Raw genomic sequence first — 14190 nt, 5'->3', positions numbered from 1 at the left:
TACCGCTTGAAATGTTCATATAGGAGTTAATAAACTGAAATTGGTCTTGCAATCCGAACCCAGCCATCTTCCATCTGGCATATTTCATCATTTAAGATTGGGAGAGGTTCAATGGCCAAGTAGATTGCCCTCATTTGACATTTGGAGCCGGTCTTGACGCGTCAGTGGCTCAGGCCCGAGAGCGGAGTCCACTCAAACGGCCTCCGGGCACGACGCGGAGGTGAGAGGCAAATAATCGGATTTAAAAGCCGGGAACGTTTAAGAAGACTGGCGCTTAAAGGACACCTTAAGCCAATTTACCTGGCAGCGGGGCTTAGGTGAGAGCGAGGGCTGAGCGGGCCACTCAGATGTGATAAGGGCCCACGGGAGATTGTGCAAGTATATATTTATAATTCCGCCGGGATGGCGCATTATTAGCACTAAAAGGCCAGAAGGGGGTCGTGTCCTTTCCGGACTATAAGAGGTTTCAGGCTCCAGGCTTGAGTGGAGCCCATTTACTAGATTTCATATGACTCCTCGACAAAAGATAGGTGATAGATTTGCTCTTAATACAACAGATAGTACTAGTACAACAGGACCGAATCCCTGTTTACGGTACAGCTCAGTTTCATGTGGCCTTTAAAAGCTTCTTGCTTTGTAACGTTTTTGATGTGGTATAATTTTGATTTAATTTTGTAGTGCAACACAGTTTGATTCAATCTGTACAGTGATACAGCTTTTTTTCCACTATATTAATATCGAATATGTTGTTTGAGTTTTTACATTTAGTGGTGTAAGACAATTCAGATCACATTCTTATAAATGTATGCACTGCAAAAAGTCCAAAATGTAAATTGGAAAACCTCATAAAAGAAGAAAAAAAGTATCGAGTAAACTATCAAGTAAACGTTTCTTCTGTAGCGAAAACTTCTTCTTCTTCTTTTTATTTAAATTCCATTAGTTTATTTGTTATCTGAGTTTATGAATTATCCCATACCTAATTTATTTAGCAAAACAATATTACAACATTTTCTATTTTTGGCACATTTAATTTATTTAACTGTTATATTAAATATGGTTTATTTAATTTTAGGAAAATAGTTCAACATTCTTTTTTTATTGTACTCAAAAAATAAGAAAAATATGACCTAATTTTTGCATTGTATTTTAAGTACAGGGATGTCTCAGTACTCCATAATCCGTTCAGGATCGGTGTTACAAAGTAATGAAATTGTATAGGTTCATACGGACTCTAAAATCCACAAAATATGTGTACCTCAATGACTATAAAAACCCAAAATGTTATTTAAGGTGTACCTAAGAAACAATCATTATTTAAATGTTTTTTAGAACATCTTATTATTCCAGTACCATTTTTTTTATCTTATGAAGTAATGGTACTTATTTGTATATGTTCCTATGCATTTGCCCAAAATTTAATAGTGTAACTAAACGGCCATAGATACCCAGATATTGATAAATTGTGTACCTAAACAACATAATTATTCAAGTGTGTGGATATTAAACATAATGAAGATAAAAAAATATAAAGCAATTTTAAAGCATTACCTGTACCTTTTAGCAGCGGTTCGATGACAGAAACTCGTTCAGATTTCTCGTATTTCCTAATAATTTCTTTTTTTAACCCGATGGTTGCTTTTAATGTTTTGCAATTTTCTTTCCTCTTACCATTTACTTTCTTGGGAGCAATTATTATTATCTGCAAATAATGACAATTTTGTGTCAAAAAAGTTGCGTCCCGGGGAAGCACGTTGATTTGAGACTGTGCGTCCCCAGCAAAAATGATGCGTCTAGGACGCAAGGACGCGGGCAAACGAGAACACTGGGTATCTTCTGTTATTTCCAAATAAACACATGACGGAAATTGGTGCTAGGATCTTTCTAGCTCGGGAACCAATTTTGTTGGCCCAAAATTCCTCTTGTTTAGTTAGTAGTGTCAACGCAGGATAAAAAAAATCTTATCCGACCAAATTCATCACTGTATAGAAATCAAATATGTGAGTGCGTCTCTCCCTGTTTCCAAGTGACTCCAGGAATGAAGATCTATATCGATCCGTTCACATATGAGGACCCCAACGAGGCCGTGCGAGAGTTCGCTAAAGAGATTGATATATCCTGCGTGAAGATCGAGCAGGTCATCGGAGCGGGTAATGAGATGTGACAAGAAAAAAAAAAAATCAAACCGATCATGCTTGCTTAGGTGCTAAAAATCAATGTGCTCGCCCTATGCAGGAGAGTTTGGCGAGGTGTGCAGCGGCAACCTGAAGCTTCCTGGCAAGCGGGAGATGTTTGTGGCCATCAAGACTTTGAAGACAGGCTACACGGAGAAGCAGAGGCGGGACTTCCTGAGCGAGGCTAGCATCATGGGCCAGTTCGACCACCCTAATGTCATACGCTTGGAGGGCGTGGTCACCAAGAGCAGTCCCGTCATGATCGTCACTGAGTTCATGGAGAACGGCTCCCTAGACTCCTTCCTCAGGGTGAGTGATGACTGTAGCACCTATGCTATTAGGAAGGGGGAATAAAGCTACCGGTGTCACGGAAACGGAGCGGGAAACAGGAAAAAAGGACCCATTCGCGTAGACGTACTCACAATTTTTGGGGGGAAGGATGAGGAGGGTGCGCACACTCGTTCCGGGGATCAATGGTCGCGGAGTGGGTTAGAAATCCAAACAAAAGACAAGTTGTCAAAAACAAACAAACGGATCAGACCAAAGACAAAACAGGAACAAATACGGGCAGATTCACAACTAGGCATATAACAGGTTTTAACAGAAGTCTCACGGAGTTTAACCAGGTACGCACAGTACAAAGGAGCGCGCTTAAGTACTCCAAGAGCAATCAGTCCAATGCGCCTCAGCCGGTGTCAAGGGGCGGGGCCAGCTGGGCGACATGACAACCGTGGAGGACATGACAACCGGACTAGTTCTAGGTAGGAGTGGGTGGATCAATCCAAATATCGATATTATCGATACTAAGCAAGTGCTTGGATTATATCGATGCTATTGTCCTGGTATTAATAATTCGCTCCTCCATCAATTTCCACAAAGCGGCACTTCGCTATGTATATAGTGCAGCCCTTCTCTCTCACACCCAGCGCCATTGGTTGCTTTTTAAATCAGGGGTGTTCATTACATAGATAATTAGTTACCAGTGGGTCACTGATACTGTTAATACTGGAAGATTTGGGGAAATTATTCAAGTGCATTGTATTTTTCGAGGCACGTTGCCATCCAGCAGTCAAATGCAGCATTTTAGCATATAGCTCAAGCAACAGTAGCAATTTAGAGAAATCCCAATGTTGTCCATAAAAGGTGTAATTCATTACAATTTTTTGTCTTTAATGTTTTGCTTATGATGTAATTAGTATTTAATGATTAAGACTCCAAATGAAATGTAATATCCATTTACATGTGTATATCATAAAATGTGTGAAGTTGGATTTTGTCCATATGCCTTACAAATTAAAAAAAAAAAACTTTTAAAAATGTATTTAATCACTATTTAGGTATGTGTAAGAATTTGGGTTATTAACCACAAATGTAAGTTAGTTGACTAGTTTGTGTAAGGGTTATTCAATATTTTCTGATTAATCAAACTGCATTACAGCAGTAAAGTGATAGAGCATCAGTGGACAAAAACATTGGCAATGGTGATTACTATTGTATTAGATTTTTAAATTTCAATTAAATGTATACTGATTTATTTAAGCTTGCATTGAGAAATATTGTGATTATTCAATTCCACTAATTAGGATGCTAGACTCCATTTTTTGTGGTGTGTAGATCAGTTTTACTTTGGGATTTTGAAACCAGCTTACATCCTGAAACCGTGTGAGCACCACTGTTTTAAGTGTATGCCTGAGTGGGTGACTAACAGGCACACTTTTGGCACTTCTCTACCTGGCCTACTACTGCATCCTACCTGCTGATCTGCTCATCCCTAAAATGTCCTACTACTTCCCCCATCTATGCACGCTTGGTTCACCCTTACCCAAATATGATAAAGGCAAACAGGAATCACTGCACTGTAAGGACTGTTTTTCAACTACATAAAAGGAAAATGCCAGGTATAATGTGTGTGGAAAGGGATCTGGTTTGAGTTTAATTATTCAATGATGATGATATTTCCAAGGAAAAAGTATCAGTACCAGTTCTGTATTCTTTGTTCCCCCCTAGTTCTTGGTTGGATGAGTGGTAATATCAATAGAGGAAACATAAAATTCATCATTAATTTGAACAATAGCCGTCAATTTAATGAACATTGAACAAGATGATAGACGATATCTAACCTAAATTATAGTAAAAGAACACTCTTATTTGCTTTAGGTGTTAGACATATTATGTTATTTATATTTTGAAGTGTCATTTTATTTATTTATTCATGAACCCTTCTCAAATTGGGCAAGACCTTGCACCAACCTGTTCGCCCCTTTCTGTTGTAAGCAATTGTATTTTATTGTACTTGTCACATCAAATTTTCTGCTTTCACTGGTGGTAGTTGTCAAGTCGGCTTTACTGTATTTGAGCTGCAGCTGAACGGTGTGAAGATTAACACTTTGCAGCGGCTCCTCTTATCGCTTTTGTCATAACCAATTTCTCAGGTTTCCATATGTCACGTCTACTTTACTTCTCATTGTTTTGTGATAACTTCTTTACATTTATGAATGGAGTTAATTGTAGGATGTTAATGTTTTTTCCCAGCTACAATTATGTATTTTAACATTCGCCTAATCAGTGGAATATTTTTGTTAATGACCATATTTGTTGATGACCAATTCCGGGGTACAAGCTATTAATTTTTTAAAACTGTGGCTTTAAATGTGCTTTGGCTTATTTTATTTTTTTCATGGCTTTATCGACGAAAATGTAGAGCATTCAAAGTACAAGTATGTCTGGAAACGTTTATTATGTCATTCGAGAGAAATGAGTCCATGTTTTTGCAATCCCTATTCGTATAATACATAAAAGGAGCGAAACGAGAGGTTTGACAGTCCTTTATTCAATACTTACAACATATTTACGATATTTGATCCTTTTCACCCACAAGTCAAGTCTTCAATTTATGCAACCAAATTGAACAACAGTTGAAGTTATCTATCAAAAAACTCTCTATTTCTCTTTTAGTATAGTCAGAGTCAATGTGAGGTCGCTGAAGTTTCCTTTAATCAACAAGGAATGATAACAAGTGAATGCAATTAAATCCATCATCGGGCAACCACCAATAACTACAACAACACAAGAAGACACATATGTGCTGCAATCTGGCACTATTCTTCACAGTATGGTTGGCCTGGTGCTGTTGTCTAGAAATATAGATCTCACTTTTTATGCGCCGCAGCCCTCGTTGGGTTTTTTTCTTTATGCGCAGTGGTAAATATGTGCTAATCTCATGGTAAATATGTGCTTATGGTCACATGATCTGAAAACATGTGACGTAAACAACTTTCTCATCCGAAAGCATCAATGCCAAATGGCCCATGCGGTTGGCACCTGTTTTGTAGGCTTAAAATCAAAGAAATGTGTGTGAATTGGTTCATTTTTATTGCTGTTCAAATCTGTGGCTAAAATTCGGTTCGGCTTGTACAAAGACAAAATTGAGTTTCGTTCTTAAATTCAGGCAAAGAGCTTTTAATCAGGTGCAGTCTAGTCCAGAATTTACTGGAATACCACTTACACTTGGATACATTTGACAAATATTCAGTTTCTGTATTCAATAAACAGTGCCATATAAATGATCTGCAAGGGGAAAAAAGAATGAAAATCTACCTTTTCATTTGGCCTATTCTAGAAAATATTAAAAATGTTCATCAATATTTTCCAAAGTATGGCACAAAAATGTTTGAGCTATAGCAAAACCCTTGACCTATCCTCCACATATGAAATTAATTAATCCTTGAATTGCATAACTGAAAATCAATTAATCTGTTCCCAGCCTCCCAAAGTAATTAGAGTTGACTCTAAGTAGCTTTAAAATGCATCTTGCTGATCACTAAAACAATCTGAAATAGTAATTCAACCAAAAATACAATAATAAGATAAATAGGGGGATATTATCAAAATAAAATGTGAGTTTAATATTCGCACTTACCATAGAGAAGGTCAATGTTGGCTAATGGAGGTGTATGAAGCCAAACAATTACCTTTGAGAAGCTTAAATGTTGACATTTCGGAGAGTTTCTAAATCAAAAGATATCCAAACAGTTAATAAGTTTTAACACATAATTATTCGTCTAACCACGAGTAATTGTCATTGTCCCACAGAATTAAGAAAAGAAAAAGTTCGATGCGTGTCCAAATCAACATCCGGGTCATGAGATGAGACGGGTAAAACAATCGCTGGAGTGAGCAGTTTGAGGTTTTTATTGCAAATAAAAAACAACATATGTTGGGCTTGTGAACAATGAACAAGGCTGCGTGCTTGTCACAAGTGCGCTTTCAAAATGGCTTCCAATCATTTATATACCAATGGGGTGGAACACAGAAAGTAGTAGAAAATTCGCAAGGCTCAAGCTTCATAACCAGTCTGTCGTGCAGACTAAATCATGCAGGTGGTTTGATAAGAGTCAAAACCACCCTCCCAGCAGTAAATCAGAACACCACAGAACAATGTATAGACTGTACAACAGCTAGATAAATCTATTTATTGTGAATCAAACAAGAAGTGCATCAATTAGCACTAAACAATTAACTTTATTACAATATTAATGTGATGATTTAAAAGAATGAAAAAAACTACCTGGAAAACTTACACAATTATGACTATATGAATAGAATAGAATAGAATAGAATAGAATATAGCTTTATTGTCATTGTTACAACATGGGTTGAATATATTGTGACAACGAAATTGGACGTGGCACTCCAGTTCCACATTTTACAGTGAGGATAAGGAAAACAAAGAGATAAAGGAACAAAGAAGATGTTTGTACTGTCCTTGTTGCTTAGGCTTTGTTTTCCTCTGGAGGGGGGTGAATGAGGGTTGAGGGACAGACAGAGATGGCCGGATCCAACTAGATGTTTGATCTTACTGTACACACGATCCAGTGTTTTTTCCCTAATTGGTCAGTCCACGTATTGAATGGATTCGGGAAGTAGAGTCCTTAAGCATGCCCGATTAAAGTCGCCGGTGACGATAAAAGCTCCGTCGGGGTGTGCAAGCTGCTGTTTATTGATAGCAGCGGGCAGTTAGCTATGCTAACGTTAGCATCCGGTGGAACGTTAGCATCCGGTGGAACGTAAACAGCAATCACAATAACCACACTTAGCTCTCTCGATAGATAGAAGGGACTACACGATACTGCTAGAAACTCTATATCGAGTGAGCAGTGTGTGTCAATGATTTGGCTGTTATTGTAGCACATAGTCCCCCACCCCTGTTTTATATGCAGGGAGACATTTCAATATTCTATCAAATGCTGTTTAAATATCTAAATACCTGTAAGATTTTTAAATAATATGAAACCAACACCTTTTCTCACGTTTATAAAATCCTAGAAAAAAAAAGGTTCTAGTGGTCATCCTATTGTTCTAAGTGTGGCCCTTCGAAAGATAATCTTTGGCCACGTCTGTGTTGGATCGAGACAACCTGTTTACTCTTTTCGCTGCCATTATGGCCGTGAAACTCCACGCAAAGGGCGGCACCCAATGTGTAATTGCGAGGGTTGATGCAATGCATAATGCATGGCGCTTAATCGGCGGCACGAGGGCCTTTCAACTTGACGTGAGGAGAAGCGTGAGGCGAGGCTAACGAGCAGCAAAGCGTGAAAGACAAGTAGGCTACTGGAGCACTGGCGCAGACTGCTAATATGGACGCCCAATGCCTCTCGCCGCCAGCGCCCCTCTCAGGAATCTTATTCCCCAACAAGCTGCCACACAGTGAAAGTGGGGGGGAAAACGAGAACTTTTGTACAGAAAAATCTCCTCGGGGTGAGCGATACTGGGATCCGATCCAGGAAATACATGCTAGTAGCGATCAATACATATTTCTGGTTGCAACTCTTTGCTCCCTGCTAAGTGATTTTTTTTAATGTGTTTATGAAAATTGTTGAAACAGTTGCAAACCACACCAGTTACACCAGGTTGTCCTTCTCTGCAGTTGTCCTTTTCTGCGCTTCCTGTTTGCTTCTGTCATTTTTAGCTTTTGGTCTAGGTGGGCGCAAAGATTTGGCCCTCTCTTCTGCCTGACAGACAAGATGCAGCAGCAGTCCAAGTATAAGCTTACAGTATATACCGTAAATTCCGGACTATAGAGCACACCCGATTATAAGCCGCACCCACCACATTTTAAGAGGGAAACCGATCTTGTACATACACAAGCGGCACCTGTATATAAGCCGCATGCGCCCACATTTAAACATGTAACACAAACACAAAATCAACCCAAACCCGACTTCAAGTCCCGCGAGTGAAATTAAATGGGGGGGGGGATTTTTAAGGGTTATTGTTCTATCTTCTTTGTTCATTATCCATTATCCGTTATCGGTCAGTTCATAATACGCTCGCACCCCACGTTTGTTCCGCCCCTCATTTTTTCGTTCAGCCGTGCAAATCAGAATAAGTGTCTAAAATAAATACAAATAAATACATTACAAAAATATACAGTTGCAAATACATATTATACATGGGTTACACATATTTACAAAGAAAGACGGTACACCGAGGGAGTTTTCAAAGAGTTTTCCGTCATAGACTTTCTGGACTAGTTTACAGGCTGGGGGCGTCGTTTGTGTCATGCTCTTTCCGGACATCTTCAACATCTTACCTAATGTTTACTATTATGTGTACAGTAATGCTAATTGTAATTCACCCTGGTCAATCCTGGAAGGGGGATTACCACATGTGAGGTCCTTCCTCAAGGTTTCTCTTTTTTCCTCACACTGAGGTTTTTGAGTTGTTCCTTGCCCACATGCTGGTTTAAGATCAGGTAATTGTGTAATTTTGTAATTGTAATCCTGTGCAGTCCGTTGAGACATTTTTGTGATTAAGGGCTGTATAAATAAATGTGATTTGACTTGACTTGGCTTTAATAATAATAATATAACTTTGACAGGGCAGTTATTGGTTGCAACACTCGAGCGCCGCTAGCAGCCGTTAGAAAAATTACATAAATTGGCTGCATCACTGAATAAGCCGCAGGATTGAAAGTTAGGGAAAAAAGTAGCGGCTTATAGTCCGGAATTTACGGTAGTTGCCAATGGCGCCAGGACTTTGCTATCCACATGGAAATGTGTCACTTTGAGGAAATTGCTGGAGAAGTAAAGTTTCGATCCTGCGACAAAGTATTGATCTGATCCAAGTACTTGCTCAGTATAGATCAATATTTGGATCCCTAAAATTTACCACTGCTTCCCCCACCGATGAAGGACAGCGTCATGACGGGAGTAAACAGCTGCTCGCTTGGTCAAGGCGCCATGTGCACATTAAAGCACTTTACAAAAAGATGGAGACAGCTGTAAGAACGGCGTCCAGACCAAGCTTAACTGTGGCCAGACCTGCATTGAGCACGTAAAAATAAACATCTCTCTTTGGGTCCTGGGGTGCCGATTTTATCACACATTTAAAAGAAACCTTTGCACGCTCAACTTTGATGGATTTGGATCCTGCTCAAGATAAAATGTCATGAATCATCATAATATTGACTGCAAGAAATTATGGCTGAAATGTTAAATCATTTTTATTGGAGGTGTCAAGAAAAACATCAACATTCGAGCTACCAGAACACTTGGGTTAAGTCCAGTGGTAACATTTAGTTTTAATATTCCTAGGTGGCTTTTGGACTGCAAAATAAATCTTTAAAGTAAACATAAAATTTAAAAGAATGCTATCAGATTTTTGTTTTTGTTTTTTCTATAATATCACAATTCTTTTAATTGTATTACTACAGAAATAAGTTCAAAAATATAAAAGACAAATATAACACTTAAAATTAGCACAGCAGATAACAGCCAATTGTTTATATTTTAGTTCTTAGAATACGAACAAATATTTGATATCTGCTATAACAGACAAATCTCATTGTATGTATTGTTTTGTTTGTTTTACCGCAGAAATAATTTAATGAGTTAAGTCATGTTTATTTCTATCGCCTTTAATCACAGAACAGAAAACGAATATTCAAAATTAAATAATGTTTGATTTAAAAATAGAAAAAAAATAGAAATAAGGCATTTTTTTTGCCTATGGTTGAGAATTATTTATTTTGCTGTGCAGATGAGAGCTCTAATGTGCTTTTAAAATCTCTGACTTAATTTCAGGAAAATACTCTTTAGCAAAATGTCAGTGTAACCATATAAAATATGAAAATGTCTTATTACCCCCAAAATCGAGCAATCGTCATTTTGTCCCCACCAATCACTCGAAAAATGTCTCCACCTATGCTGAGACCAAAGCTGTGCCCTCAGGAGGAAGGGGGAATAAAGAAGGAAAATAGGAAGGGAACAAAGAAGGGAGGGAGGAAGGGAAAGGAAGAGGAATGGAGGAAGGGAAGGGAGGGAAACAAAGAGGGGAGGTGGGACAGGAAAGGAGAGACAATAGATAACTGGAGGTAAGGGAGATAGGAAGGAAGGAAGAAAGGAAGGAAGGAAGGAAGGAATCAAGGAAGGAATGAAGGAAGGAATCAAGGAAGGAAGGAAGGAGGGAAGGTACCAAGAAAGGAACTAAAGAAGGAAGGAAGGAAGTGTATAATGAAGGATAAGAATAAACAAGGAAGGAAAGAAAGACGGGAAGAAGGAAAGAAGGGAAGAAACATGGGAGGAAGGATGGCAAGAAGGAAGAGGGAGGAAGGGAATAAACAAGGAATGAATGAAGGGAATATATAAATTATTACACCATCCCCTGATCTGGAACCGACATTAAGGCAAGGAAAAACTCAAAAACCTCAACATGAGGAAAATGAAGAAACCTTGAGAAGGGACCGCACATGTGGCATCCCCCTTTCAGGATTACCAGACAGCAAACAGAAAAAAAAGTGAACACTTTTATGTGTACAGTACAATCTCTTGCATCTGTACAATTTTGCTCACAAATAATTAAAGATTTCACTGGTCTGCTCGTCTTATACTACACTCCACCTTCTCGTTGATTTAAGACGATTGCGTGGCACAACAACTCCGCCCCACCTCACACCCAGTCTGAAAACGGGTTTGCTGATTGACAACCTATACTTTTTGTGGACAATATCTCTGTATTATTTGTAATTGCAACATACTTTGCTGTCTGGTAATCCTGAAAGGGGATACCACATTTGCGGTCCCTTCTCAAGGTTTCTTCATTTTCCTCATGTTGAGGTTTTTGAGTTTTTCCTTGCCCTCATGTTGGTTCCAGATCAGGGGATGGTGTAATACTAGTCTGAAATAATAGTCCGTGCAATAGCCCGTGCAGCCCTTTGAGACTCTTTGTGATTAGGGGTTATACAAATAAAAATGATTTGACTTGACATTGTGATGAAGCCCACATGAATTATTCAAAAAGTAAAGATAGTTTCTTTAGACATCTTCAATATTTGAATCATTTTTAAGTTAAAGTAAAACCATTCTAATTGTCATTGTTCTTTTGCACAAATGATGCCTGTGAATAGAGATTTGAGCCAGTATCTATTTTTGCTATGGTCTATTTCAGCAAAACGACGGGCAGTTCACCGTGATCCAGCTGGTGGGAATGTTAAGGGGCATAGCCTCGGGCATGAAGTACTTGGCCGACATGAACTACGTGCATCGCGACCTGGCCGCCCGCAACATCCTGGTCAACAGCAACCTGGTCTGCAAAGTGTCCGACTTTGGTCTCTCCCGCTTCCTGGAAGACGACACGTCCGACCCCACCTACACCAGCGCTCTGGTGAGGAACAGGGGCACTTTCTCATTTAAAGTCTACTAAAGTGTTACACAGAATAAGAAACTACAAAACACAAGAAGTTTTTATTTTATTGACCAAAACTTACATTAGCAACCAATTTTGCTTATTTTAAGTATTATAAAGAAAACAGTAATTTTAATGATGTTACCATCCATTTTTGTTTATTTTACTGTATTTTTTTTTGAAGTGTTGTTTTTCTTAATCTGACTTAAAAACAGTCCTTAAAAAATATAGTTGCACTCATTTATAAGCAATGTTCCCTCTAATTTTCACACAAAGTATGTGAGCAACGCTTGAAACAACAGTGAGCAACAGCAATCCCAAGTGTGGCAACTAATCCATTATCAAACATGCCCCAAACTTGACATCAAGTTACTTTCTGCTGAGTTTCCGGCAATGCAAAATTATTTTTCACTTTGGAATGAATTGACTAATGTACTATTGCAAAGGTTGTACAGCCTACAAACGTCAATTGTTTTTACAATTCTTTCACAAGATTTCCATTTTTTTTCCTGGTGTCTTTTGTCACATAATACTAACATTTTTGGGTGGCTTATTTGGTCGGTTGCACGATACACAACTGTATTTAATCAGATTTTTTAGTTGCCAACAAGATTGACTTGGTATAATTGGAAATGATTTGAATGCAACACAAAATTTTTCTTCTTTTTCCGTTTTTTTTTCTTTTTTTTTAATTCTTTTTAAAAAAATCTCATTGTGTTTATTTTTTCCTAGCTGTTACTTTTTTTCTTTTTGTTCTCTATTTACTTTTTTTTCTTTGTTTCTTTCTTTTTTCTGGCTTTTTTTCTGAATTTTTCCTTCTTTTTTCTCTTCCTTTTGTTTCTTTTTTTCTCAGCTTTTCACTACTTTTTCATTTTGGTATTTTTTTCTTTTTTGGTCTATTCCCCCTTCCTTTAAGTCATTTTGTGCATAATTTTACATAATATTTGGTCACATAGGGATGAAAGAAGCAAAAACCACCTGAAGAGCCGTTTAGGACCCGAAAGAGCTGGTTCCTTTTAGTGAGCCGAGCCAAAGAAGGCGGTTCTCGAAAAACTCTATTGACTTTACTCAACTTCGTTCTACTTCGACCTTGACTTCAAAATACCGCTTTTAGAACATAAGGTCAGGGGAACCCTTGTATTTTTACCTTCATGCACTGTAACTTTGACTTAATTCGCTTCTTAATTTGCAATTTCGAGCCCTGATTTTTGTGAGCTGGCTAGATTTTCTTGTGCGCGGAAAAGCTCTGGGTAGTGCGCAATTGTGCACACACGCAGCTTAGAGGGAACATTGCGCTGGCTAGATTTTCTTGTGCGCTGAGAATGTGCGGGCAGTGCCCGATTGTGCACGCGCACAGCTTAGAGGGAACATTGTTTATAAGTACTATTTTTCTCAGTTTACGACAGAAATAAGTCGGAAAATGTATTAGATAAATATAATACTTCAACCTAACAACATTTCTGGCGATGGAGTAAGAATATTTTTTTCAAGTTTATTTAAAAAAAAAACTTTAACATACTGTCAAAATATTTTGATTATTGTTATGTGTGACATTTTCATCCACCTGACTATTACTATTTCTTCCCTCACGCGTTTCTTTATATCCCTGTTGCTAAAATAAGCACTGGGGATGAAATGAGCAGTTTATTTCGTACTATAGTTTGTTTAGTTAGTCTAAATTTAGCATAACATAATTTTTCGAGCACAAATGAGCTACAGGGCAATGACTAGTAGGATTTATGAGTGCACAATCAAAATAGCTGAAAATCACTTGTGCTTTAACTTCAAGGGTACAATAACCTCTCGCTATAACGGGGTTAATTTTTCACGTTTTTTCTACTTCACTGATTTGCATCGTGCATTGTGTTCTGATCCTGATTGGCTGAACTGTCTCTTAACTTATAATATTATTTTTTGACTGTACAGTAGCTAATTGTTAAAGATAATAAATAAAAAATGTTTCATACAGTACTTTTATTTGTCAAACAAATGTTTCAACCTGTTAAAAGGGTTGGTTCTTTGGTTTCAGTGCATATTTGAGTATTTAATCATATTATTTTTGTAAAAAAAAATGAAGATTTCTACTTTCTTTTGGGAAGGTAAAACGATGAACAAGGGATTACTTAAATCCTAAAAACCGCTCTTGAAATACCATTTCAAACGATGCAAAGATTGAATAACAACTGAAAGAATGTCAAGTAATTATAACAAGACCCAAACAATTACATGCAAATTCATAAGTAATCATAAAGTGCATTAATTATGACCCAATAGGTGAAGGAGTTATAAATGACTAAAATATTAAAATTGTTATCAATGAAGAACGTAGATGGTA

The 14190-nt window shown here is 37.8% G+C and overlaps 1 protein-coding gene across 4 annotated transcripts in view; it reads left to right on the top strand.

Moving 5' to 3' along the window:
• ephb2b (eph receptor B2b) overlaps positions 1-14190 on the top strand; it is a 243835-nt gene that overhangs the window by 218807 nt on the left and 10838 nt on the right. For 2 of the 4 annotated variants that reach the window (XM_088338893.1, XM_088338892.1), the window contains exons 10-12: positions 2034-2147; positions 2233-2480; positions 11619-11834. In XM_088338893.1, coding sequence (XP_088195019.1) covers positions 2034-2147; positions 2233-2480; positions 11619-11834 — 578 coding nt within the window. Of the gene's footprint in view, positions 1-2024; positions 2148-2232; positions 2481-11618; positions 11835-14190 lie in introns of all 4 variants that reach the window. The other 2 variants (XM_088338891.1, XM_088338890.1) reach the window with 1 other exon arrangement.

Source organism: Urocampus carinirostris, chromosome 6 (genome assembly GCF_059441175.1).
Source record: "Urocampus carinirostris isolate Australia breed hairy pipefish chromosome 6, RoL_Ucar_1.0, whole genome shotgun sequence".
In the NCBI taxonomy this organism is placed as follows: Eukaryota; Metazoa; Chordata; class Actinopteri; order Syngnathiformes; family Syngnathidae; genus Urocampus; species Urocampus carinirostris.
Note: the sequence above shows the minus strand (reverse complement) of the source record. Positions and strands in the feature narration are given on the sequence as shown.